This window comes from Notamacropus eugenii, chromosome 7 (genome assembly GCF_028372415.1).
Source record: "Notamacropus eugenii isolate mMacEug1 chromosome 7, mMacEug1.pri_v2, whole genome shotgun sequence".
Lineage (NCBI taxonomy): Eukaryota > Metazoa > Chordata > Mammalia > Diprotodontia > Macropodidae > Notamacropus > Notamacropus eugenii.
The window spans coordinates 9,391,060-9,418,876 of NC_092878.1; the positions used below are offsets into that span (position 1 = coordinate 9,391,060).

A 27,817-nucleotide genomic window follows, 5' to 3' on the forward strand; every position below is an offset into this window, starting at 1 on the left:
GGTGCTGTTATTATTCCCATTTTACAGTTTGAGGAAACTGAGGCAGATAGAGGTTAATTGACATGCCCAGGCTTCATAGGTAATAAGTGTCTGAGGTCTGATCTGAACTCAGGTTGTTGCGACGCCAGGCCCAGTGCTATGTATATGGTGCCACCAAGGATTGTTTTCTTTGAACCTGGGAATTGAGGGTGAGCTGGAGAAGCAATGGGGACTCCATCTAAGGCAGAAAGGTGGAGTCATTAAAGAAATTATGGAAACAGAGGTCAAGAATCCGGAGGCAGGCTCAGATTCAATCTTGCCCTCATCACAAGGCTTTAGATTCCATTTGGCCTACTTGTCAATACAGGTATCACAAATGCTCACATTCCTTAAGAGTCTGGCCAATATGGCAAATTTCTAATAAATTTTGTTTTTCTTTGGCTAAAAAAAAAAAGAATCTGGAGATAATAGATCTCCCTGTCAGCCATTAGGGTCATTGGGATGGAAGGAGGACCCAAGGTTGATTGGATATCTGAGGAAGCAACAAGGCAAGAAGCCTTAGGTGATTAAGAATAAGACTTTGGCAAGATGACCGGACATGGTGAAGAGAGAGGAAAAGAATGATTTAGGGCTTATGGTAGGGCCAGGTAAACTCTTGACATCCCAGAATGCCTAGCTGGTGGCTGCTGTGACCCTTCTTATAATGTATATAAGAACATATTTCTTATTCAGGATTTTTGTAACAATAAGGGCCATCTTTCCTCTGCAAATATAAATGAAGTGATGTACAAGAAAATGCAGATTTGCAAAAATACATTTATACATAGCTATATTGAAGGTAAGACCCTTTTCCCCTAATATTAGCTTTCTTTTGTGTTAGGGGCTCCCTCTCTAACCCCCTTTTTGACTAAACTGGTATTTATATATGTAATTCCAAAGAAAATCGATCATTCCTTCTTAAAAAAAGCCTTTGTCCTCTAATCTAAGAAGACATTCATCTAACAATGGCCAAGTAACTTTGGAGAAAGAGAATTCCCTTGGCATATTTTTGCTCATATCAATTGTTTCCAACTCTACATACCTATGTGGTTTTGTTTTGAAATGATTGATTGATCCTGTTTCATTTATTATTGATCCTACTCACAATTAATTGATTTTTGTGCTATAACTGCCGAAGTTGGACTTCTTTGTCTCTAAACTTAGTTCACAATTCAGTTGGCCTGTAATGGGTTAAGTTTAGAAATACACTTTTCTTAGTAATCACTGTTTTAGTCCTGCCTCAAAGAATTTAACTTGCCTTGGGGTATGTGCCTTGCCATAAGGGAGTTGGGTCTAATGTCTTTACATCACCAAGCTATAGGTCAATGACATCTGGTTTGCTGTCTAAAAAGTCTGATCCATTATCTCCAGACCTTGCAGTTCGACTCAAACGATGTGCATTTCTTAATTACTGGGGACAGAAGGCAGTTGTTGCTAGCCCTTTACTACCAGACTTCCAGCTGATCATGTTGTTTCCCTCACCTCAACTAAGTAACTAATCATGTCTTCAACGATGTCCCCTACCCTGTACTATCTATTCTATGCTTATGTAAAATGAGTTGCATCTGCAGTTCTGGGTCTTTGGCATGAATTGAGGCAAGTCATTGACCCATTTTATTTTCAGGTTAACTGTTCTGATAATAAAATGCTATTTGCATTTTATTAATGCAAAGTTACTTAAATGCAAGTTGCTCAGAGAAATGTGCCTCAATTGATGTTTTTGTTAAGTTTCACGCACCATTTCCTGGCTATTTTGGCCTTATACACACCCCTAAACTGACTAAGATCTCATTGTATTCTCCCCTTGTCAGACTTCATCTGGAGTATTATATTCATTTCTGGGCAACATGATCTAAGAAGGGCATTGATAAACTGGTGAGTGTCCAAAGGGAAGAAACCAGGAGGGTGAGGGCCTTGAGTCTATGACATATGAAGATCGATAGAAGTAGCTAGACAGGTTTAGCATGGCAAAATGAGAGCAGAAGTTGTCTCAAGTATCTGAAAGCTTGTCATTTGGAGGAAAAATTTCTTTGTTATTTGGTCCCAAAGGCAGAACCAATTTTGGCTTGGTGTCAGAAAAAAAAAACCCAAAACGCTAAGAATCTGAGGTTTCCAGAATGACCTGTTTCTAGATGTAGTGACCTTGCCTTCCTTAAAGGTCTTCAAGCAGAAGCCATCATTCTAATGGGGATTCTTTTTGTATGTAGGTTCAACTAGATGCCAGATGAGGTTTCTTCCCACTCATATATTTAATTAATTCTGTGATTCTGATCTTCTAATTCCTTATTATCAAAACTTGAGTGGCAGAAGGGAAATAAGCATTCCAATTCTATGCCCCCAATCCCATTTAACCAATTACAGTGATTAGATAGCAATCAACAAGAATTTATTGTTTACTATGTACCAGACATTTTTCTGGTGCCAAAGTTTAACTCTGAGGATAACACCTTCCATCTAATTACTGCCTCAGAATCCCCAGGGAACCAAGAAATTAAGGAAGTGTCCTTAACTCCTAACCAGCTGATCTAAAACATGGATAAAAATTTATACGTAGCTATATTGAAGGTAAGACCTTTCCCCCCTAACGTTAGCTTTCTTTTGTATTAGGAATTCCCTCTTTAACCCCCTTTGACTAAGTTATCATTTATATGTATAATTCCAAAGAAAATTTATGATTCCTTCTTAAAAAGAGCTTTCATTCTCTAATCTAAGAAGACATTCATCTAATAATGGCCAAGTAGTTTTGGATAAAGAGAACTCTTTTGGTATACTTTTGTTCAAACCAATTGTTTACAATTCTGTGTACTTATGTGGAACTCCTTATTAAGATAAAGACCTAAAAATTTTGTGTCTTCTGTCGTTAGCCCTCCTGAAGATTCTCATTTGGGCACATAAGCTGTGGGCGTAGGATCTGTTTTTCCTTTCCTAACTTGAACACTGATTTATCTCACAAACACACACAGACACACACACACACACACACACACACAAATACACACACCCCACTCATTTAGAGAAGCATTTGCTGCTAAATGTAAGAAATAATATGGAAAGAGGAGATTAATTACTTCCCCTTTCTAACTTATCTCTTTGGACCAAAACAGCACTAATTCAGGGTTAGGGCTTGTTAGTGGCTTGTTTTCAAAACAACAAATCTAGGAATTTCCAGACACTTTATTTTATATTAAAGAAACTTCAAACAGATAGAAAGAGACAATGATTCCTCAGCACTAACAAAGTTACTGTTCTCTTTTCTTAGGTCCCTTAGTGAACAATAGCCCCTATCACACTTTAGCTATAGTCTAATTATATTGGGACTCCCATTAATTGTCAGATTTCAACATGTAAAGATCAGGTACACGCTGGGGAATAGATTAAGGGACTGAATTGGTTTCAAGGATACTAAGAAACAATAGCTCATATATTTTATGAAGAATTAGGTAAGATTCCCTGATCAGTTGTATGCTTTCCCCTTGATCCTAGTGATATAAATTTAAATTAGGGATTACCAGGAAAACAGCTGAAGAAAATGATTCTCCTCTTGCAGGCCTCTGAGTTCTTACCTATTACCTATTACACTAAGCTACAGCTTCAGACTCGTAAAGTGCTTAAAGGCACAGTGCCTGGCATGTAGTAAGCAATATATTAATCTTATTCCCTTCCTTTCCCTTTTCTAGTGTCTGGGAGCTAATGAAGCGCTCCTAGGCTTTTTTTGTCCCTTCTTCTATCCTTACCCAACTTCTGTTCAGTTCCCACGATCAAATGTACTATTTACCACCCAGAGTTATAGCTTCATGTTCCTTGACAGGCTGCTTTACATATTGGGAGAGAAGCCAGCTACTACAATGTTCTGAATCTGGAGAACACAGGAAAGACACAGTCCCTGCACAGTCTTCTGGTTGTCCAAACCTGGATGGAAGAGGAATAGGACTGAGGTCAGAAAACCAGGCTCTAATTAGTCGTGTCCTCTGTGTCTGTAGTTTTAAGGGAAGGACTCAAGATGACCTCCATCTTTATGGTTTCTCTGGTTCATAGGCCCCTGGGGGTTTATTCCATGCAGGAATACATGGTGAGTTCTTCATGGGTCACTCCTACATCTAACTCACAACCACAAATCAAGTACTATATTAATCTCTCATGCCCTAGAATTTTCTTTCCCTCACATCTGTAGAAGTTCCAAAACTATTTACCTCTGCATTTCATATGGTTTCTTCATTGATTGCATTGTCTGCTTCTTGGATCTGAACAAAAGCAAAATATAGAAAGGTTTGTTGTGCTTAGTAAGAAGGATCATGGGGTGGGGGCGAGAGATATAAAAAGGGGATTAGCATGGTGTATATGCCTGTAGAGCATGAACCCTGCTCTTGCCTAGGGAAATTAAATGGAAGCCACTATGCACTATTTTTCCTAAAAAAGATTAAAACACATATACTGCTACAGGGAAAGAAAAGTCTACCCAGTCTCAGAATATAAACACTAGAAAGAATTAATAAGTCTAAGACTGAGCCTTCCTGTCCTGAATGGGTCTCCATAGGAGTTGGCCTGGACTTGACCTGATCAGGAATTTAATCGTCAGTGGGGATGTTGAGAGGGTTAAAGGAGGAACCTCAGAGTTTTACCACGACATCGCTGAAGTTAGTCTTGATAATACCTGAAACCAGACAGTTCACCTGGATGTCCTTTGGGGCCAGCTCCCTAGCTAGTGTCTTGGGGAGGCCCAGCAAGGCAGTTTTACTGATGTTGTAGGGGCCCAACCTCTACAAGGGGAAATAAATCAGGCAAAGTTCCCTGGGACTGCAGAAGAGGAAATCTTTCCAGGCTGATCTCTGTATCTTAATCCTGTCACAGGTTGGGGGAATATCTTTGGACTTGGACTGCCACATTTGTCAAATGATGATAAGACATGCCCTAGATTTCACGGGGATGTGATAAATGTTGAGTGATGTAACAGATGAAAATATGCTTTCAAAAATATAAGACAGCAGACAGGGGTAAGAGAGTTATTTATTAGAATGCAGGATTTATTATACCTTTTCTCCTGTACTTACTGTGGCTATGCAGGTTCAAAGAAGTCAGTACTTACTGCAACTGGAAGATAAGCTGAAATTGATGGTACCAAGATCACAGAAGACTCCCTGTGACAAAACAAACAAATGGGATGATTGTAACTGAAAGACCATATATTTTCAAGAGATTGGCTTTTCTAGTGATATGGAAGCTAGTGGGAGGAGGGACTGAGGTCTATGATGAGAGGAGGGGATTTGGTGGCATCTTGTCAGTACTTCTGGGTAGAAGTTGGATCCTTAGGGTAGTGAAATACTGGAGAGTTTCTGCTGTCCAGTTTTGTAGCTGGAATCTGGAGAACACAGGAAAGACATAGTGCCCACACAGTCTTCTGGTTGTCCAAACCTGGATGGAAGAGGAATAAGATTACTGTCCGTGGGGATGGACAGTATCTCATGGGCCCCTATGAAAGACAGCTAAGTGGAATTACAAAATCATAGAATTGAAGAGTCATATTAGACCTCAGATACCCAAAACATAAGAATCTATGAGCTCTCTGACAAGTGGTCATCTGATTGCTGTGTGAAAAACTCCACTGACAAACTCACTCCAACAGCGGCCCATTCTATGTCCATAAAAATGGAACAGCCTTCTCTTAGGGAATCCCTACTTCAGGGTTCAGAAGAAGAGGGAATGAGAGAATTAGTTTAGCCTCAGACATACTAAAGAGAGGCTGTCTAAATGTTCATGTCCTTGCTGGCTTGGCCCAGCTTTTGTGCCCAGTAACCTACTTATTCCACCCCTCTATTTCGTACCCTCTTTTCTCCATATGAAGCAACAGCTGGCCGAGTAGCAGGGCTGGGGACTTCACATTCACATCCAGAATCTGAATTCAGAACAAAGATGGGATGCGTTATGGTTATTTCTGATGTCCTACTCTTGTTGCTCACTAATTCGCTGCAGGAAATGACTGGAATGTTACCATTAGGGCATGTCCTCTGTGGTTCATGGCTGATGTTGGGACTGTGGGGTTTGAGAACAGTATCTTTCCTAGAACTGTGAAGTCAGCTATTCTTGTGGTATGACAGAGATTTCCTTGTCCCATCCTGAAGGGTTGATTACTGTGCCAGGCAGATGAAAATGGCATTCCAAGAGACACAGTGCATCTCATCTGGTCTATGACATTAGAGGAATCCTGAGCCAAGACAAGGAGGATAAAATCCTACCCCAAGGTCTTGGAGACTAAAGTACTTGGCCCTGGGGTTGTGCCTAAGGAAAGTTTGTGAATAGGGATAAAGAAAATCTAATATGGTGGATATCTGTTTTCTTGGTACTAAGAGAGAGTCGTAGGTTACCACTTCCATGAGACAATGAGGAGAGGGACTTTGTGGAAACCCAGATTACATTTGAGTATATTATCAGCTATGGCAAATAGTACATGGCGTAAGGATCATCAAATCTGACCCTAAGCCCAACTCCTAAGGCCTCACCTTGTCCCACACCTGCTCACTGGCTCCCAGAGCCTCCCTACTAAGGGATGGACTCCAGCAGTGCAAACTACGAAGTCAACACCTTCATGCTGGTCTGTAACCTGGACAGGAAAAAATGAGGTGGAAAATATGGGGTCAGAGATGATGGGGAGGTAATAGATAGCCTCTCTTTCTCTATATCTCTGTGTTTGTTTCTGTCTCCATCTTTCTCTTTCCTACTCTTGCTAGATTGGGAGGGTGTGGTCTGACCTGCAGAATCCCTCATTGTATATGGGATAACATTCCTTATAGCTACATAGACTTAGAGCTGGAAGTGACCCTGGGACACCACCAGGTATAAACCCCTGCTTTTGCAGATGTGGAAAATGAGGTCCACAGAGGTTAAAGTGACATGCCAAACGTCACACAGATAGAACATAACAGCTAGGATCTGCATTCAAATCTTCCTCAAAGCCCAGTTCCTGAGCCACTAGACTATTTTGACTTTCCTTGCTGGAAGCTGAAGCAGACATTGTCTCCTGTCAAACTGAGAGTTCTTGCTATAACAACACCACCAACAAAACCTTTATATAATGCTCTAAGGTTTTCAAAGTTCTTCATATGGACTGTCTCACTTGTTACTGATGCATGGCCAGTCTTTTCACGCTTCTCTAACTAATGTTGCTTCAAACTTTCTCTTCTTTTCTCTAGCCTCTCAACCACTCCTCCCCTTCCCTTTCTCTGAGGATCTTGCCACATACTAGTTAATAGAGTTCTCTGGCCCATTTTCATACTTGAAAACTTCACATCCATTCTTTCCTCTTTGCTGCATTCTTGGAAGGTGAGGCTTTCTCTTAGCCCATGCCAAATCTTCTACACAGACTCTTTATCAGATTCCCTCCTTTCTCCTTGAAGATCTTACCTTTCATTCATCCCATTTCTCCCAAATTTTCAATCTATTCTTATCTATTGACTCCTTCCCCATGGCCTACAAACATGTCCTTAAGCTATCCTTAAAACAAGTTCACTTGACTCTCCTATCCCTCACGCTATTGTTTTATATCTCCTATTATTTTATATCTCTTCTCCCTTTCACAGACAAACTCCTCTAAAAAAAAGCTATCTGTACTCATAGTCTTCACTTTTTACCTTCCACTCAATTCTTAGGCCCTTCCTTCTGGTTTCTGTTCACTATACTCAAGTGACACTGTTCTTTTAAGGTCACCAATAATCTCTTGATTGTGAAATCCAATGGCCTACCCATCCCTCTCTATACTGTCTCCTTTCTGGGTTGTTATGACACTGCCCTATCCAACTATTCCTTCTTCATTTTCTTTGTGGATCATCATCCATGTCTTGCCCCTTATGTGTGATATACTCCAGTTTCTTTCTTGGGCACTCTTCTCTATCTACCTCTCTCCATGATCCCATCAGCTCACATGGACTCAATTAATTGTCTTTAAGCAGCCAACTTCCAAACCTAAATAGCTAGCCTCCATCTCTTTCCTCAACTCCTGTTCCACATCTCCAATTGCCTGATGTATCACCTAGATATACCCTGGGTGCCTCAAACCCCACATGTCTGAAATAGAACCCTAAATCCGTATTGCCTCCTAACTTCCCTTTTTCTATGGAAGGAGCCTGTCTTCTTCCATTCACCCACATTTACAACCTTCTGCTCTCTCATTCCTGATATCTAACCTAGTTGCCAAGTCTTATAGATACTTCCTCCACAGAATCTCTATCCCCTTCTCACTACTCAACACTAGCCTAGTATGTAGGCCCTCACTGCCTGTCATCTAACCTATTATGGAGCCTCTTTGTTGGTCTCCCTGAATCTGGCCTCTCTCTCACATGGGCCGAATTGACCATCCTAAAACACAAGTCTGACTATTCTATGTCCCCAGCTCCAGAAACTCCTGTGGTTCCTGACTGTTCCTGAAAGAAAATACAAACTTTCCTATTGTCATTTCAATTCCTTGACCATCTAACTCCAGGCTATCTTTTCAGACTGGTTCCTCACTACTCCCCCAGCCACACTGGCCTTCTTGCTGCCCCACAGACATAACATTTCATCTCCCACTTGTTGCTTGACATAGGCTGTCTTCTATGCCTAGAATGCTTTTTCTCTTCACAACCATTTCAAGACTCAAATCAAGCACTATCTCCTTGAAGAGACCTTTCCCAATTCTCCCAATTATTAGTACCCATGATATGCAGATTTTGTTTTTCTTTTGTCTACATCTTTCATTTACTTGTCTGTGAACATACTGTACCCACCCTCTTGCCAGTAGAGTTCAGGGACTGTCTTGCTTTAATTTCTGTGTCCACAAAGCTAACAGAGTTTCTGGCATATATAATGCTTAATTTGATTGATCCTTATAACAATTCTGAGAGGTAAGTACTACAGATGAGGAAACTGAGTCTCAGAGAAGTTGTGACTTGCCCATAGTTAGCAACTGTTGGAGGTGGGATTTAAACCCACCCTTCCCCTGAGTCGAAGTCTTGCACTCTATTGTATCATACTGCAGTATCCCTATTAAATGCTGTCTAGAACATTCCTCATTGAATTATACACTTTGTTCATCTTAAAAGGCAAAACAAATGCGTTCTTATTATTACAACATAATTAAGGTTGTCATCCTTGGCCCTGAACACCAGTTTTGGACTTAGATAGACTGGGTTTGGTCTTAGTCAATCTTCCCACAAATTATTCTTTGCCTCTCAAGCTATTAGGAGACACCCTGCTTTCCAAAGTGAAGGCCTGGAGAGCAAGCTGTGCACTGAACTTGGCATAACAGCAATCTTGTCATTCACCCTCTGTTTGATCTCGCCCTCTGGCAGAATCACATCATTATTGTATTGCTTTGACCAGTACCAGGTGTTCTCTGAGCTCTGGCAAGCCCTTGATGCATCCATGTTCCAGTCAGGACACCTTGCTATGAATCAAACTTGTCTAATGGTTGCTGTTAACCCCTCATTGTCAGGGTTATAGTTCACTGTGTAGCTGTTGGTATAAGTATTGTGATCTCCCCACACTGCCTCGAGTCCCCCCACTAGGGGCAGGGGCCCTAGCATATATGCCTAGAAGATCCCCTACTTGCTTGCAAGCTGTTTCCCTCACTTTGAAATTAAACTTATGTGTTTGATTCCTGACTCTCCTGTCTCTAGCCTGCTCTGTTCAGCTCTAGTCATCCACAGGTTAGAAGCTGGTTTGGTCTGGTTGACATCTCCCTCCATGATTTTCCCTGGGAATCTCAGAATATAACTCATTTCTTATTCTATATAGAATAAGGGCTCTCAGTTCCCATTTAAGCACTCAAGCTAATAACATATGTTGGATACAGGATGTCCTACATTTCATCCCATAGAAATGATGCAAAAAACATGAAGGACTGAGAAGATCCCATGTATAGTCAACACATGAGTTCTTCCCTCTCAGATGAATTCTATCTTCCATTCAGGGACTTTTACAATTTTCCAGGCTCATAGTGCCACCTTGTGGTACATACTATGCCACTCAAGTTTTCCCCCTTCCCTCCCCATCCCAGACCTATATAGTCTTCTAGATAGTTAGCACTACCCTAAGGTTGGGATTCCCCAACTGTGGAATTTTGCACTTGGAGTTGCTAGAGTCTCACTCCTCTTTCCATGAGAATAGCACTGTCTGTATAACTCGAGGTGGTAGTGGGTAGTAAGGTCCAGGTTTGCCCCTCCACATCATTCTTCAGTCTCGTTCTATTTCTATCATATTCCTATGTTGCTTCAAACTTTCTCTTCTTTCCTTTAGCCTCTCGACCGCTCCTCCCCTTCCCTCTCCCTGCGGATCTTGCCACATACTAGTTAATAGAGTTCTCTGGCCCATTTTCATACTTGAAAACTTCACACCCATTCTTTCCTCTTTGTTGCATTTTTGGAAGGTGAGGCTTTCTCTTAGCCCATGCCAAATCTTCTACAGACTCTTTATCAGATTCCTGGGCCGTGTGTTACTCCTCTTCCTTGTAGGAGAGTTGGCTCAACAATTTGAGAATTATTCCTCTTCCTCCCAGCATGCTGGGTCCTGGAGTTTGGCATTATTCAAGAAATCTGTCTTTTCTCTCCAGGATGAAGTGGGAGAGACAAAAAAAATGAATGCTTCTTAAGTGGTAAAAAAAAAAATTGTCATTCCTCAAAGAATCACCCTCCATGTGAGGTTACAGTTACCCAGGCCAAATATGCTCCCCACACTCTACAAGGGAGACTAACTACTAACTATTAGGGAGATGACCATAGAGAGATGTCTTTGAGGCCAGAATATATCCAGAAAAAAGGTCTCATCCCTTAATCTTCTTAGGCTGAACAGACTGTCATTTCATACCCCATTAAGGACATATATTTTTTTAAACTTTGCACAGAGAGATATCTTCTAGGCCTTACCTTTTCAGCCTTGCTAAGTTGACCAGTCTACTCCTAGTCACAGCTTCTACATTATTATTCTTCAATATTTCAAGGATCCTTGTAGGCACTCCTGTCTACAAAGATTAGAACCTCTCTTTGCCTTGCTTGGTTACTTTTGAGAATTGCTGTAGCTTCTCTGGGAAGGTCCTTTTTGACTTAGCTAGGCTGGTCCTCAGTCAAAAGACAGAGTCTTTCCCCAGACTCACCCTGAAAGTTCTTCTCCACTGACATATTCTTCCAGAACATAGGGTTACCTACACATCATGATGAAGCATTGGAGGAGGCCTTTATTATCATTAATATATCATTCAATTATTCCTGGAGCAGGTTTGGTAAATTAAAAGTGCTGAGTGACCCATTTCTTTTTCTCTTGACAGATTATGAGATGATATTGCCATGGAGACATATTCTGGGATGAATATAGCTAGAATCTGAGCCTGATCATGCAGTTACAACCTAGAGTGCAACTTGCAAGGTCTTCTGGGCACCTTAATTTTAATACTGTGTTTCTCCTTCTCCTCTCCTTCCAGTCACAGGTTTTATTCCAATCAGTCATTTCTACCTTTCTTTCCTTTCAACAAACACTGGTTAAGTGGCTACCAGTAGTCCAACCTCCAGGTAAATCTGTATTTGACATCTCACTGTGATGTGAAGGTCACTCTAGGTTCTCCAAGGCTGTGCTAACAGAACCCAAACTCTGGCAGACCTTGGTAAGTAGAAATGGCTTAGAATTGGGCCCCCACAAAGGATTGCGTGTCTGTTGTCCAAGGGCCAGCTCAACTAAGTTCAGATAGGTTCATCACTTGGTTGACCACAAAGTAGTAAATCTTTAGGCCCCAGGAACTCTCAAAGTCCATTTAGCAAGTCATGGAGGGGCGGTGATCTGTGTTGGTGAAGTAAAGTACTCACACCCACAAACTACAACTTCTTGAGGTATCTAAGCACACACGCATTATGATCAAGACACCATACATTGTATCTAAGACAGTAATATTCCATTGTCTAATCATTTCTCATTATACTGCATTCCAGATTTCCTCTCCCATGTCCTAGCTTATCCAGAAACCTCACTCCAGCACTAGAATATTCACACATTGGAAGTACCCATCATCATTCCTTGGCCTCTCCCTCTGATTGGAGGGCTCCTCCCAGACCTTCCATTGAAGGAGGACACCCAAGCCTGTCATGGCAGGACTCTGGACTTCCTCTACCGCCCTCAAAGCTGGGTCCCATCATTCTAGACCTCAACCTCCCCACCTGGCCTTTAGGTTCCTGTTGTGTGTGATCTTTCCCATTGGACCATAATCCCCTTGAGGGCAGGAACAGATTTTCTTTCAACTTGTATTCATATTCTCTAGCTCATTTTATAGATGAGGAAACTGAGGCAAACAAGGTTAAGTGACTTGCTCAGAGTCACATAACTGGACAGTGTCTGAGACCAGATTTGATCTCAGGAAGATAAGTCTTCCTGACTCCAGACCCGAAGTTCTATCTACTATGCCATCTAACTACCCCAAAACTAAAAGGAATGTTACCGTTACATTTCATAGTGCATATGAGATGCCACATCTGTGGTTCCCCACCTCTCTACTGAAAGGAGGAGATAGACTTCGTCATCAGTTCTCCAGGACTGAGACTCAGTATTACCTTTGACACGCTTCAATATTTTGGTAAATGTATGATATCTTTAGGGTGGGACCTTTGGGCTCATATTGCTACCCAACCACATCTTCTCTTCCTAAATCCTCCATCAAGCTTCATCTGGATCTTGTAACATTTTGCAAATATTAGTGAAACACACAGGCTGACCATTTGCTGTTCTACATTCTTACTCTATGGGCAAGACCACCTTATTTTCCACTTATATACTCTTGATAAGATTTTCTTATGGTTCTTATCACATAATTAGTAATAAGATACAACTATCTCCCACATACCCTTGTGTTACTCACTATTTTGATTTTTTTGTGGGCACGGCATTCCATGGTTTATAGACATCTAACATCACCAGAATGCTGATTTTAAAGCATTGTTTTTAAAAAAATGAATATATTTTGAATGACAGAGACTTCTGCTCTTTATGACACATAGGTCCTCATTTTTTGACAGACAAGTTGCATGTATTATGCCTTTAACACATGAAGCACCATCTCTTGGGCCCCCAGAAAAGCAATCTCAGTTTGAGGCCCTCTGTGAGTCTTAAAACCATAGCTCATGAGCACCTCATTATATATTTACTTTTACCAGCCAGTCACCAGGCACATTAACTCAAAGCAAAAGACATTTAACCAACTAAAATGACATTTTAAACAACAAGAAAAGATCCCTTCCATGTAGTGCACGTTTCCAAAAGTTACTGTGCCATCCGAGGTGAAGAGGACATATATTATGAAAATATGTTACTGATAACACATGGATGGTAATACATATGGCCTGGATACATATACAAAGGGGCAATCATAAGAGACCTGTGTGGCCAGGACATCCATAAAGATGGTATGTGCCCAGAGCAACTCACAACTTTGTTGCCCTAGGGCTGCTGATGCCCTCTGCTGATGTCATCATGCTGTTCTCTGCCAGTAATCATAACTCCCTGTGTCCTGGTTGCTGGTGGGTGACTTCACTGGTCTTGTAATGCCTTCTGGGTAGCTCTATTGGTTTCATGGTCACCAAACTATTACTCTCCATTATCAGATCCTATGCTTCAGCTCTTCAAGGTCATCAAATGGCCTTTTTGATTCCCAAAGGATAAATGAAGTCACTAGGAAGCCTCTCCTTAACAAAGGCACGCTGACAGATCTTTAATCCATATCAGAGACTATGAGCCATGACATCCAGCTAAGGACAGTGAACCAAATGCCAAACCAGAATGCCCCTAGGCAAAGGTTAAGTCCATTCTTTCCAATACCTGCTTCCAGTGCTGATATGAAATCCATTGTCCTGATGATTGTCTTGACAGGGCTAGAAATTCCATGGAGTTTACCTGTAATGTCTTATCTGTGCTCCCAAAATTGATTTGAGGAAGAGGGGATGAGGGGTCTGACAAAGAAACCCCCACAGTAGTTGTGCAGAGGTTGAGACTACAAAGTCCATTTTACTCCCATGATCTTTTCCAGATTGGTATGCCAATGAAGCTAAGCAAGATTAAAATCTAAATGAAGAAAGCAAGGTCTTTGTCCTCTACTCTGCAGGACTGATTCCTGCCTTTCTTATCCGCATCTTCTAACAATTAAAAAAAATTGACCTTTTTTGCTGTGTTGACTGTCTCCCTATACACTGAAGGAATAAACTGGCTAAGGGAGGCATAGAGGCAAAATTTCAAACATAGGGGTACAGAGGAACTAGAATTTCCCAATCCTGTCTATGGGTGAACCAATTCCTTATTTTGGCTCTGCCAGTCAGAATATCACATTCCAGATAATGTGTAATTGAATCCTCAACTCAAATCAATAAACATTCTTTAAGCACCTAGGGTCCCCAATCCAGAGCCTCCCTAAGGCCTGAGTCACCAGGATCACCTTCCCTTCAAAGGATCTGTTCTCATTGACCCGGGATGGTCCATACATTCAGGGCAGACCACATGAGCCCCATGGGTGAGAATTCAGTTGTAGAACCTTTGGATCCTGTGCTGGGGAATTAGAAAATGATCTGTTTGCTTTTTCTCTGCACCATCTACCACTGTCTTTGATTCCTCACCATAGTCACTAGCCTATTTCGGTCCTCTGCCTTCCCTTCATGACATGCCATGCCACTCACACTCAGTCCCTCTTCCTTCAGTGTTGCCACAGCGCGATTGACATTCTGCTGCTTGCGGCGGCTCACTACCATGTGGGCCCCATTCCAGGCCAACCATTGAGTAATAGCAAAGCCAATGCTGTTAAAAAAAAAGGAGACAGAAAGAAATCCTTTATAGTCTATTGCCCTCTACCTCACCTCCCTGTGACCTCCTCTTTAGTGGAAAATCATCGTTCTCATAAGCCTATAATTTTTATTATAATTAATTATTTATTCAATTAATTATTAATCTAATTAATCATATGCCTCTTTTGACTTTAAGGAGCTGATGCGACACTCTCTGATGGATTAATTACACGCCTGAGAGTGTAGACCCAATATCCCTGTTGCACACTTCAATTATTTATCTTCACTCACCCCTGGGTGGGCCCAGGGATCAAAGCCACTCTGTCAGCCAAAGTAGGTTTCTTCTCTGCTCCAGTACTGCTCATTCTCACTGAGAAAGGGACCCTGGGAGGGAACAAGGCTCTACAGGCAAATGACAGTGTCCTGAACATGTCAATCAGCGTCTGATCTTCTTTCCAGTAGACTCAGATCCAGGCAGAAGCTTGAAGAAAATGGTCAACATCGTTCATCATATAGGAACCTCTGACTCAGTACATCATGGAGGCTTTCTCTGACACACTCTCCTCCCCAATCTTGACCCATGAGTAGAAGAGACAGTGTTGCTGCTTTGTTTTGTCTTGGGTTTTTTTTTTGTTGTTGTTGTTGTCTTTCTTCATATCCCGGAGCAGGGGTGGGGAACCTGCAATCTTGAGGTCACATGTGGTCTTCTAGGTGCTTGGGTGCGGCCCTTTAACTGAGTTCAAGTTTTACAGAAAAAACATCCCTTTATCAAGGGGATTTGTTCTGTAAAGTTTGGATTCAGTCAAAGGACTGAACTTGAGGACCTAGAGAGCCATGAGGCTGCAGGTTCCCCACCCCTCATCCTAAGTGTCATAGTAGGTGCTTAATAAATACTTGTAAACTATCTGACTGGAGCTAGGGATATCTTAGTATCATTGAGATTTAAGGACATTGGAATTCTGTTTTTGCTGTCGGGGGCATGCCATCAGAGTTCTGTCACAGCTCTGCCATAGACTTATAAGTTTCTGTGACCTGCTGCTTAAAAGTTATAATCTTTGTCAAAGTCTATAAGAAATGTCCTCATTTTGAGGAATGCAACTACTTTGTTCTTTGATAGAGAGGCAGAAGAGAAAATGAGGAAAAGCAGTTAATGCAGCACCAGTGCCCTTCCAGCTTCTGTAGCCTCTCCTATAGAGACTGGGAGGTTGTTACCACATCTTTAAGAGAGGGGGAACAAAGTCTTAGGAAGAGAGAGTTTAGATGTTTTATAGAGAGAATTAACTGCCATAGCAGCGTGAGATTGTGAAAAACATAGAGAGAAAGAACGGAGAGAATTTGTTTCCTGGGAAAATGAGTGATTCGAGTGTCATGGCATAAAGGTATAAGAAATATTTTGAGAAAACTAAGTTTAACTTTTATTGGTGGAGAAGACAACCTGAAGGGAATCCTTGAGGGACTTTTCTATCCAAAAGAAGCTAAATTTTTGTTGGATTATGTATGGTCTGTGAAGAAGTCAGCAGCTATTTTTGGTTAGAGATGACTGGCTGTAATCTTTTTCATAGCTGATGTTATGGAAATATTTGAATGCTGTTTTATTGCCTGACACACTGTTAATAAATTGTACAGCCAGTAATATTAATGTGTATCTAAGCCTATGAAACTAGGAAGTTTAGTGGGGGGAGGTAGAAGGAAGAGAGAAAATTTATGGGAAAGAGGTTTATTTATAAACTGGGGTGAGGATTTGTAGCTGCTTGATTAATGAGTGAGAGAGATTGTGTATTTCTCTTCATTTGTGAATAAATATAAACACATGCCCCTTGATTGCTTTGGGATGTGTGTAGAGAATTACTAAGGAAATGATCCAGTAGCAAGTAAAAAGAGTTGAGGATTGAGGATGGCGTGATACACAGGAAGCAGCTAGCTGGTGCAGCAGATACAATGCTAGACCTGGACTCAGAAAGATTCATCTATGTGAGTTCAAATCTGACTTCAAATACTTACGGTGTGACTCTTGGATTAATTCTGTTTGCCTCAGTTTCCTCATCTGTAAAATGAACTGGAGAAAGAAGGAACAAACCATTCCAGTGTCTTTGCCAAGAAAACTTCAAACTCACAAAGAGTTGGACGTGACTAAAAAATGACTAAAGAAACCAATGGTGTACAGAAAACTAGACTCCCTTTAATACGTTATAGGAGTGGGGTGAGGGGGAGGCCTAGTCCTGTTACACTTATGTTTGTACTGGTCTGAATAAATAATTGGACAAACTTCTCTTTGACCACTTTTCATTAAAATTTTCCTTTTTTCACCAGAATAACTTCTGCCTTCCCTTTTTGGGGTTTATTTCCTTCAGCTTTTCCTTTTTGTACCTTGTTTCAGTTGGGCCTTGATCTATTTTCTTTTTCTCTCCAAAGTAGGTTCATTTTTGTCTCCTAAAAGTCTCTCCACAAAGCTATTCCAATTTTCATATCTTCCCATCATCAAAATCAAAACATTGTCTTTTTGTTGTGTTTTTAAAATTTGAATTATATGGTTTACTGGCCTGATTTGTGCTGTCCAAAAGTAGACTGTACATCTTTCAGTTATCAGATATATAGAGAACGGAGTCAAATTTAGAAAATAAATAAATAAATCATTCCCCAGTTGATAAATGGCCAAAGGACATCAATGGGCAGTTTTCAAAAGAAGAAATCAAAGTTATCAACAGTCACATGAAAAAATGCTCTAAATTACTATTGATTGAGAAATGCAAATTAAAAGTTATCACCTCATACCTATCAGACTGTCTAATATGACAGAAAAGGAAAATGGCAAATGTTGGAGGGGATGAGGAAAAATTTGGACACTAATGCACTATTAGTGGATTTGTAAATTGATACAAGTGTTCTGGCTTGTAATTTGGAACCATGGCCAAAGGATGGGAGGAGACACCTATTTCACCAAGAAAATAACCTTCTATGGTCTTATTTTTTCCCAGACAGTTATTTGACTTCTGAATCCTTTGTCAAGAGGATGGTAAGGGATGAGGGAGGAAAACACTGGGAGGAGAAAGGGAGAAATGGAATGGGGCAGGCTATAACTCATAAAAGAGATTTTAAAAATCTTGTTTAATGGAGGAGAAAAGGAAGAAGGGGAGAGGGGAAAAGTGAAGCTACTCTCTCCACATATGGCTTAAGGAGGGAATAACATGCTCACTAAATTTGGTATGAAAATCTATCTTACACTACAGGAAAGTAGGGGAGGAGGCAACAAGTGGGGTGAGAGGAATGACAGAAGGGAGGGTAAATGGGAGATGGGAGTAACTAGAAATAAACATTTTTGGGAAGGGACAAGGTCAAATGAGGGAATAAAAAAACAAGGAGGGATAGAGTAGGACAGAGGGCAATATAATTAGTATTACACAACATGATTATTATGGAAGTCTTCTGCAAAATGACACATATTTAGTCTGTATTGAATTGCTTGTGTTCAGTGGGGATGGGTAGGGATGGAGTGAGGGAGAGAAGTTGGAATTCAAAGTATTAGAAACGAATGTTGAGAATTATTATTGCGTATAACTGGGAAATAAGAAACACAGGTAATGGGGTATAGAAATTTATCTAGTCCTACAAGAAAAGATAGAAGATGGGGATAAGGGAAGGGTGGAACGTGATAGAAGGGAGGGTATACTGAGGTAAGGGGTAATCATAATGCAAGGTATTAAGGGGTGGCGGGAGGGGAGAGATGGAGAGAAAAATTAAACATGTCACAAAGTGATGTAAAAGCAATTAGTATTAAAACAATTGACTGAATTAATTACTGAGAATAAATCAACGACATCTTTAGTTTGGGGAAAAGAATTTTACTCTAAGTTTCCTAGAGGCAGGTAACTTCAGGTAAAATTTGGCATTGATGGAAAAGTTAAAGTTTTAATGGTATATTTGATTTTATGATTGCTATTTAATCAGGAACTAGAACATGTATAGAAAGGCATGTAAGCCACTTAAGACTTGTCTCAAAAGATGTTCCTTAGCCAAAGTGAAACTATGATCATATTTGAAATCTGGTTATTGGAACTTGGTATTTGAAGATTCTATGGGACTATTAAGTGACTGTTGTTCTGAGTCTCACACCAGGTATAGATAGCAAGAAAGACGATTTGAGCCTCCAATCCTTGATGTCAGTAAGCCTTTGAGATGCTGGTATGAACTGCAAAAGGTGATCTCATGGGAAGGGTGGGAGAGCAGCTGTTCAGCCTGGACTGAGGTAGAATTCTTCTAACTCAATTTCCCCACTGAAACCTGGCAGACTTTAAGCCTGACTGAATGCAAATTGACAATCTACTTCTGCCTGGAACTGATATGAAGTTGGGGAGATCTTGGTTCCTTGCAATGTCCCTACTCTTAGTGGCAATTTCCTATAGTCAAAAGGTTTGTAAGCTTAATACCAGATCTATTAAATTATAGATTGTTGGTAGGGAAACATCCAAGGTTGAGTCTAAAATTAAACTATTAGGCTTAGGACTTAAGGCTAACAACAATAAGTTAGAGTCCTTTAATTCTTAGTAATAGTGTGGAGACAATTAGGTCAAGGGCTTGTGAAGTTAGCACACATAGTTATTATTTGTGTCTCAGTTAATATTTAAAAAAAAATCATTTGTGGTCTATATTGTAAATGCTTTAAAAGAAGTATCACCTAACCAAAAGTTGGAATTGTTTTATGTGACATGAACTGTGTTAAAAATGAAAATAAAAAGGAAAAGGAAAAGCAACTGACCTGAAAAATAGAACCAGGAAAGATCATTTTAAAATTTTTAGACTACCTGAAAACCATGATCAAAAAAGAGTTTAGACGTCATCTTTCAAGAAATTATCAAGCAAACTGCCCTGATATTCTAGAACCAGAGGGTAAAATATAAATTGAAAGAATCCATTAATCACTTCCTGAAAGAGATCTTAAAATGACACTGCCAGGAATGTCATAGCCAAATTCTAGGGCTCCTGGGTCAAGGAGAAAATGTAGCAAGAATCCAGAAAGAAACAATTCAAGTATAATGAAACCACAGTCAAGACAACACAAGATTTGGCAGCTTCTACATTAAAGTATCAGAGGGCTTGGAATATGATATTCTGGATGTCAAAGGAGCTAAGATTACTACCAAGAATCACCTACTCAGCAAAACTGAGTATAATCCTTCAGGGGAAAAATGGACATTCAATGAGGTAGAGCACTTTCAAGCATTCTTGATGAAAAGACCAGAGTTGAATAGAAGATGTGATTTTCAAATACAAGACTCAACAGAAGCATAAAAAGAGAAACAGGAACGGGAAATCATAAGAGACTTAATCAGGCTAAACTGTTTATATTCCCACATGAGAAGATGGTACTTGTAACTCATAAGACCTTCCTCATTATTAACATAATTAGAAGGAGTATATATATATATATATATATATATATATATATATATATATATATATATATATATATATATATATATAGACAAAAGTGTGACTTGAATATGAAGGGATGATACCTAAAAAATAAAATTATGGTGTGAGAGAGAGAAATGTACTGGGAGAGGGAGAAAGGGAGAGGTAGAATGGAATAAGTTATTTCACATAAAAGAGGTTAGAAAAAACTTTTATAGTGGAGGGGAAAGGGGAGAGTAATGGGGAGTGAGTGAACCTTACTTTTATCAGAATTGGCTCAAAGAGGGAATACCATACACACTCAGGTGGTATAGAAGTCTTTCTTACCTTACAGGAAAGCAGGAGGGGAAGGGTGTAAAAGAAGGGGGGGGGACATATTATAAAAGGGAGGTAGACTGGAGGAGGAGTAGTCAGAGGCAAAACACTTTTGAGGAGGGAAAAGGTGAGAGAGATAACAGAATAAATGGGTGGAAGATAGGATGGAGGGAAATACAGTTAGCAATAATAACCGTGAAAAAAAATTGAATCAAGTTTCTCTGATAAAGACCTCATTTCTCAAACATAAAGAGAACTGAGTCAAATTTATAAAAATAAAAGTCATTCTATAATTGATTAATGATCTAAAGATATGATCAGTTTTCAGCTGAAATAATCAAAGCTTCTATAGCCATATGAAAAAATACTCTAACTCACTATTGATTGGAGAAATGCAAATTAAAGCAATTCTGAGGTACTATAATTTATTAGATTAGCTAATTGGAAAGAAAAGGTAAATGACAGATGTTGGAGGGGATGTGGGGAAAATAAGACATTAATGCACTGTAGGTGGAGTTTTGAACCGATTCAATCATTTTTCTATAGAGCAATTTAGAACTATGCCCAAAGGGCTATAAAACCATTTGACTTAGCAATACCACTACTATGTCTATATCCCAAAAGAAATAAAAAAAGGAAAAAGATATACATGTACAAAAATATTTATAGCAGCTGTCTTTTGGGGATCAAGAATTAGAAGTTAAGGGGAAGCCCACCAATCAATTGGAGAATGGCTGAACAAGTTGTGGTATGGGATTATGATGTAATACTATTGTACTGCAAGAAATGATAAACAGAATGCCCTCAGGAAAACGTAGAAAGACTTGCATAGACTGATGCAAACTGAAATGTACTGTGTACACGTAACAGCAACATTGTAAGATGATCTGCTGTGAATGACGTCGTTCTTCTCGGAAATACAATGATGCAAAACAACTGTGAATGACTTGTGATGAAAAATGTTATCCATTCTCAGAGAAAGAACTGATAGTATTTGGGTACAGATTGCAACATACTTTTTTCACTTTACTTTTTGAGGGTTTTTTTCTCTACACTTACTTTTACAACACGATTGTTTTACATGACTGTATATATACAACCTATATTGAATTGTTGGCCTTCTCGATGAGGGAGGGAGGGAAGGAAAGAATTTGGAACTCAAAGTTTTAAAAACATATAACTGGGGGAAAATAAAATACTAAATAAACTTAAAAATTGCATATGAATTCAATGGCATATTACCATGCTATAAGAAATCATAATTATAATGAATACGGAGAAGTATGGCAAAATATATGAACTGATGCAAGGTGAAATAAATAATATTTAGAAAAATAATAAAGACAATGCCTACAATAATGAAAAGACCAACAATAATAAAAAATGGAAACTGAATGCTATAAAATTATAATGACCAAGCTTGACCTCCAAGAAGAAATATGAGAAGGTACCTCCCACTGATGAACTGGGACAGATTTGGAAAGGTAATGGAGAATAGAAGGGCCTGGCATGCTAGGGTCCATGAGGTCACAAAAAGTCAGACACGACTGAACAACTGAACAACCTCCCACTGCTTCTTTGTGGAACATTATGTACAATGCTGAAATTTTTTCATACTTTGGTTAGTTTTATTGAACTTTACTTTTATTATTTATTTTAAAGGATGGCTCTTTGAGGGTGGTAGAAATATCCACTGGGAAATACAGTTATCCATAAAATATATTTCTAAAATATGTTTAAGGACAATGAAGATGATTGAATTTCAACAGGAGGAATTAATGCCATGAGAAAATGAAAGAATGATATCTTATGGGGAAGCTTGGCAACGCAGGGGATAAAACACTGGGCCTGTAGTCAGGAAGACCTGAGTTCAAATTTGGCCTCAGACTCTTACAAGCTGCATGTTCTTGGGCAACTCACTTAACCTCTATTTGCCTCAGTTTCCTCACCTGTAGGTTGGGGATCTAGTAACATTTATCTCAGGGGGTTGTTATGAGGATCAAATGAAATATTTTTAAGGCATTTAGCACAATTCTTGGCACATATACGGGCTACTTAAATACTAGCTATACTGATGGTGTCAGGAAAAGCATATACAAGAAAAGAAAAAGACTGTATAAGGCAAGTTGGGCCTCTTGGTGATCATGATAACAATTGGGAATACTTTTATGGTATCCTCAGAAAAGCTAAAGCCCTAATGTTCTCATTGAAGATTGTGCATGTTTTATTCATATATTTTTTATCCATATTGGGGGACATGGCTTAGAATGAAGACTTACCCTCATGCCTATCTTGTGTGACCTAGGAAAGTCATTTAAGTTCTTTGGGCTCCATTCAACCCCCTGGGTATATTCTACTAAGTTATAACTGGTTCAATGGGCAGCTAGGTGGTGCAGTGGATAGAGCACCAGTGCAGAAGTCAGCAGGACCTGAGTTCAAATCTCACCTCAGACACTTGACATTCACTAGCTGTGTGACCTTGGGGAGGTCACTTTACCCCAATTGCCTCATCCTGGGTCATCACCAGTCATCCTGATGAATATCTGGTCACTGGATTCAGATGGCTCTGGAGGAGAAGTGAGGCTGATGACCTGCACAGCCTTCCCTCCCTCAAAACAAAGTCAAGTGCAAGTCATGTCATCATTTCTCTGATGGCATGGTCTTCTTCGGCAATGAAGGATGAACACAATGACGATAACTGGTTCAAAAATGATGATTTACATTGCTGAAGGGAGTTTCCATGCTGGAAGCCCTTTATGCAGATGAAATCACAGATCCTTCTTAATATTCACATATTTGGATATACAATTAAAAAGAACTACAGACTATCATACAATATTTTTCTTAAGGGACCATGAACAAATAACTCTTCAGCTTAAGACATCATAGTCTTGATTTATACATGTGGCAGAAGAAGTAGAGTGAGAGTCTCGATTTCAAGTGTACTTAACTCTGTGGCTGGCACAAAGCCTAGAAATTCCAAATGACTGAGCACTGACACGTACATCGAGTACACAGGTTTTCTGTCCATCACAGAATTGTGATAAATGAATCTCGTGGTCATTTAAGCCTTCTTCCTCAGGCACATAGCTCTATAGAAGATTATAAATGCTTCCTCCAAAAGCCAATTTGTTATGTTTTAGAAGGGTATCTTAGACGGATAATGTGAAGTCTAATTTCTACTCAGATTTTGTCCTGACCTATTATTTCAATGGTATATGAAAATGGGAGGAAACTCACAAGAAGGAGCCAAGATGGCAGAGTAGAAAGAAGCACATATGCTAGATCTTACCCCACAGCCCATAAAATACTCGTAAAGAAGAACTCTCAACAAATTCTAGAGCAGCAGAAGCACAGAACAATGGAGTGGAGGAGACTTCTATCCCAGAGAGACCTGAAAGACTGACAGGAAAGGTCTGTCCCACTGGATGTAGAGTGGAGCCCAGCCCAGCCTTGGCCATGCAGCACCAAAAGGAGCAGATCCGAGCAGGCTTCAGGGACAGAATCTCCAGCGCAGCGCAGATCCCTTAACCCACAAGCGCCAAAGGTAAGTGAGAGGGTATTTTCGACTGGCTGAGAGGGGAGTGGGGTGTCCCCATAACTCAAGCTTCCTCAGGGGGCAGCAGTAGAGGCAGCAGTGTACGGGGCTGCCAAAGCAAGCAGTAGCCTGCATCCATTGTTGAAGGTCTCATCTTAAACCCCTGAGGGAACTGAACCCTGTGTGGTGTCCCTGCGCCCTCCTGAGCAGCTGGTTTTAATCTCACACTGAATATCAGCCTTTCCCCTGCCTAAAACCTCTGAGGGTTTGGAATAGCTCATCTGAATCTCAGCCCCCAGTGCTGGCTTGGCAGAACTGGAGGCCAGATGGTTATGGAGAGGAAACTCATAAGTCAAGTAACTGGCTGGGAAAATGCCCAAAAAAGGGAAAAAAAATAAGACCATAGAAGGTTACTTTCTTGGGGAACAGGTGTCTCTCCCCATCCTTTAGGATGAGGAAGAACAAGGTATACTGTCAGAGGAAGTCAAAGCCTCTGCCTCCAGGGTAACCAAAGGGAACTTAAACTGGGCTCAGGCAATAGAAGACCTTAAAAAACAAGTTAGCAGCTTACTAATGGAGAACCAAAAAACTGCTGAGGAAAATAACAGCTTTAAAAAGAGGCTAACTGAATTGGAAAAAGAGGTCCAAAAAGCCAAGGAGGAGAAGGAGGTTTTAAAAAGCAGAATTAGCCAAATGGAGGAGAAGTTTCAAAAGCTCACTGAACAAAATGATTCATTGAAAGAGAGAACTGAGTTCAGGGAAATGAGTGACTTTGAGTTAAACCAAGCAGTTAGTAAACAAAATCAAAACTTTGAAAAAATAGAAGACAATGTGAAACATCTCATTGAAAAAACAAGTGACCTGGAAAATAGATCCAGGAGAAATAATTTAAAACTTATGGGACTATCTGAAAGCCATGATAAAAAAAAAAGAGCCTAGACATTATCTTCCATGAAAATTATCAAGGAAAAGTGCCCCGATGTTCTAGAATCAGAGGGCAAAATAAATATTGAAAGAATTCACTGATCACCTCCTGAAAGAGACCCAAACAGAGAAACTCCTAGGAATATTGTGGCCAAATTTCAGAGTTCCCAGATCAAGGAGAAAATGCTGCAAGCAGCTAGAAAGAAACAATTTGAGTACTGTGGAAATACAATAAGAATAACACAGGATTTGGCAGCTTCACCATTAAGGGATCGAAGGGCTTGGAATGGGATATTTCAGAGGTCAAAGGAACTAGGATTGAAACCAAAAATCACCTACCCAGCAAATCTGAGCATAGTACTTCAAGGGAATAAATGGTCATTCAATGATATAGAGGACTTTCAATCATTCATATTGAGGAAAAGATCAGATCTGTATAGAAAAATTTGACTTCCCAAGACAAGAATCAAGAGAAGCATGAAAAGATAAACAGTAAAGAAAAATCATAAAAGACTCTCTAAAGCTGAACTGTTTACATTACTACATGGAAAGAAAATATTTTTAATTCTTGAATCCTTTCTCAGTATTTGTGTAGATGGAGAGATTGTACACACACACACACACACACACGCGCGCACACACACGCATGCACATATATAGATAGGGAGTACAGGATGTGTTATATCAGAAGAGATGATATCCACATAAAATAAAATAAAAGTTAAGGGGTGAAGGAGGAAAATTCCAGGAAGAGAAAGGGAGAAATGGAACAAGGTAGGCTATAACTCATAAAAGAAATAAGAAAAATCTTATTCAATGGAGGAGAAAAGGGAGAAGGGGACAGGGGGAAAAATGAAGCTACTCTCTCCACATGTGGCTGAAGGAGGGAATAACAAGCTCACTAAATTTGATATGAAAATTTATATCACATCGCAGGAAAATAGGAGAGGAGGCAACAAGTAGGGCGAGGAGAATGTTAGAAGGGAGGGCAAATGGGAGAAGGGAGTCACTAGAAATAAATACTTTTGGGAAGGGACAAGGTCAATTGTGGGGGGAAAATAAGGGGGGATAGAGTAGGACAGAGGGCAATATAATTAGTATTACACAACATGATTATTATGGAAGTCTTTTGCAAAAGAACACATATTTAGTCTGTATTGAATTACCTCCCTTCTCAGTGGGGCTGGGGAGGGGGGGGGAGGGAGAGAAGTTGGAATTCAAAGTATTAGAAACGAATGCTGAGAATTTTTATTGCATATAATCGGGAAATAAGAACTACAGGGAATGCGGTATAGAAATTTATCTTGCCCTACAAGAAAAGAGAGAAGACGGGGATAAGGGAAGTTTGGGGTGTGATAGAAAGGAGGGTACATTGAGGGAAGGAGTTATCAGAATGCAAGGTATTAGGAAACGGGGAGAGGGGAGTGATGGGGAGAAAAATTGGACATGTTACAAAGTGAGGTAAAAGCAATTAGTATTAAAATAATTGACTAACCCTAAACAAATCAATGACATTTTTAGTTTGGGGAAAAGAATTTCAGTCTAAATTTCCTAGAAGAACATAACCTCGGGTAAAATTTGGCATTGATGGAAAACTTAAGGTTTTAATGGTAAATTTGATTTTATGATTGCTATTTAATCAGGAACTAGAACATGTATAGAAAGGCATGTAAGCCACTTAAGACCTGCCTCAAAAGATGTTCCTTCACCAGTGTGAAATTATAATCATATTTGAAATCTGGTTATTGGAACTTGTCATTTTTAGATGCTATGGGACTATTAAGTGACTGTTCTTCTGAGTCTCACCCCAGGTATGAGTAGCAAGAAAAGCCGTCTGAGCCTCCATCCATGATGCCAGTAAGCTGGTGAGAAGCTGGTGTGAACTGCAAAAGGTGATCTCATGAGAAGGGTGGGAGAGCAGCTGTTCAGCTTGGGCTGAGGTAGGATTCTCCTGACTCAATTTCCCCAGTGACACCTGGCAAACTTTAAGCCTGACTGAATGCAAGTGGACAATCTACTCCTGCCTGGAACTGACATGAAGCTGGGGAGATATTATATCCCTGCAATGTCCCTACTCTTAGTGGCAATTTCCTATATTCAAAGGTTTATAAGCTTAATACTAGATCTATTCAATTATAGATTATTGGTAGGGGAACATCCAAGGTTAAGTCTAAAATTAAGCTATTAGGCATAGGACTTTAGACCAACAAAATTAAGTGAGGGTCTTTTAATTCTTAGTAATACTGTGGAGACAATTAGGTCAAGAGCTTGTGAAGTTAGCAACATAAATATTATTTGTGTCTCGGTTAATGTTTAAAAAAAATTCTTTTGTGGAAACTCACAAGAAGATAAATCTATAGTTGGAAGGTATCTTAAAGATTGCATAGTACCCCCTTGTCCCACTCAAAACAGAAACAGATACCTATGCAGATCCCAAATACCGGCTTAGAGAACTACAAATTAACATTTTCTATGTTGTGGTGTATTTTTCTTTCTTTTTGTTGAATATTTTCCAATTATATTTTAATTTGATTCAGGTCCCACATACGAATTTTGCAGGCTACTTGAGGAGAGGAGCTTGTCCCAAATTTGACACTCTGATCTAGTCCAACTCCTTCATTTTACAAATGGAGAAACTGAAGTTCAGGGAAGTTAAGTGACTTACCACAGGTCACACAAGTAGTAAGAACAGAGGCAGAATTAGAGTTCACGTCCATTGATTCCACATCCAACATGCTTTCCATTGTGTAATAACTGAACAATTTCACCATATACAGAAGTGGCAGGTGTAAATTGCATGCCCAACACAGTCAAGGTACTAATTTTTTTTTGCTTAATTATT

General features: G+C 39.9%; 1 protein-coding gene across 1 annotated transcript; it reads right to left on the reverse strand.

The window, feature by feature from the left end:
• Positions 1–3,332: 3,332 nt before the first annotated feature.
• LOC140513979 (dehydrogenase/reductase SDR family member 2, mitochondrial-like) lies at positions 3,333–27,719 on the reverse strand. The gene is given in 10 exon segments (XM_072623926.1): positions 3,333–3,927; positions 4,209–4,254; positions 4,631–4,775; positions 5,102–5,153; positions 5,838–5,908; positions 6,513–6,547; positions 6,550–6,613; positions 14,625–14,802; positions 15,081–15,252; positions 27,641–27,719. Coding segments are annotated over 10 exon segments (984 nt in total). The 3' UTR covers positions 3,333–3,785.
• Positions 27,720–27,817: the final 98 nt, after the last annotated feature.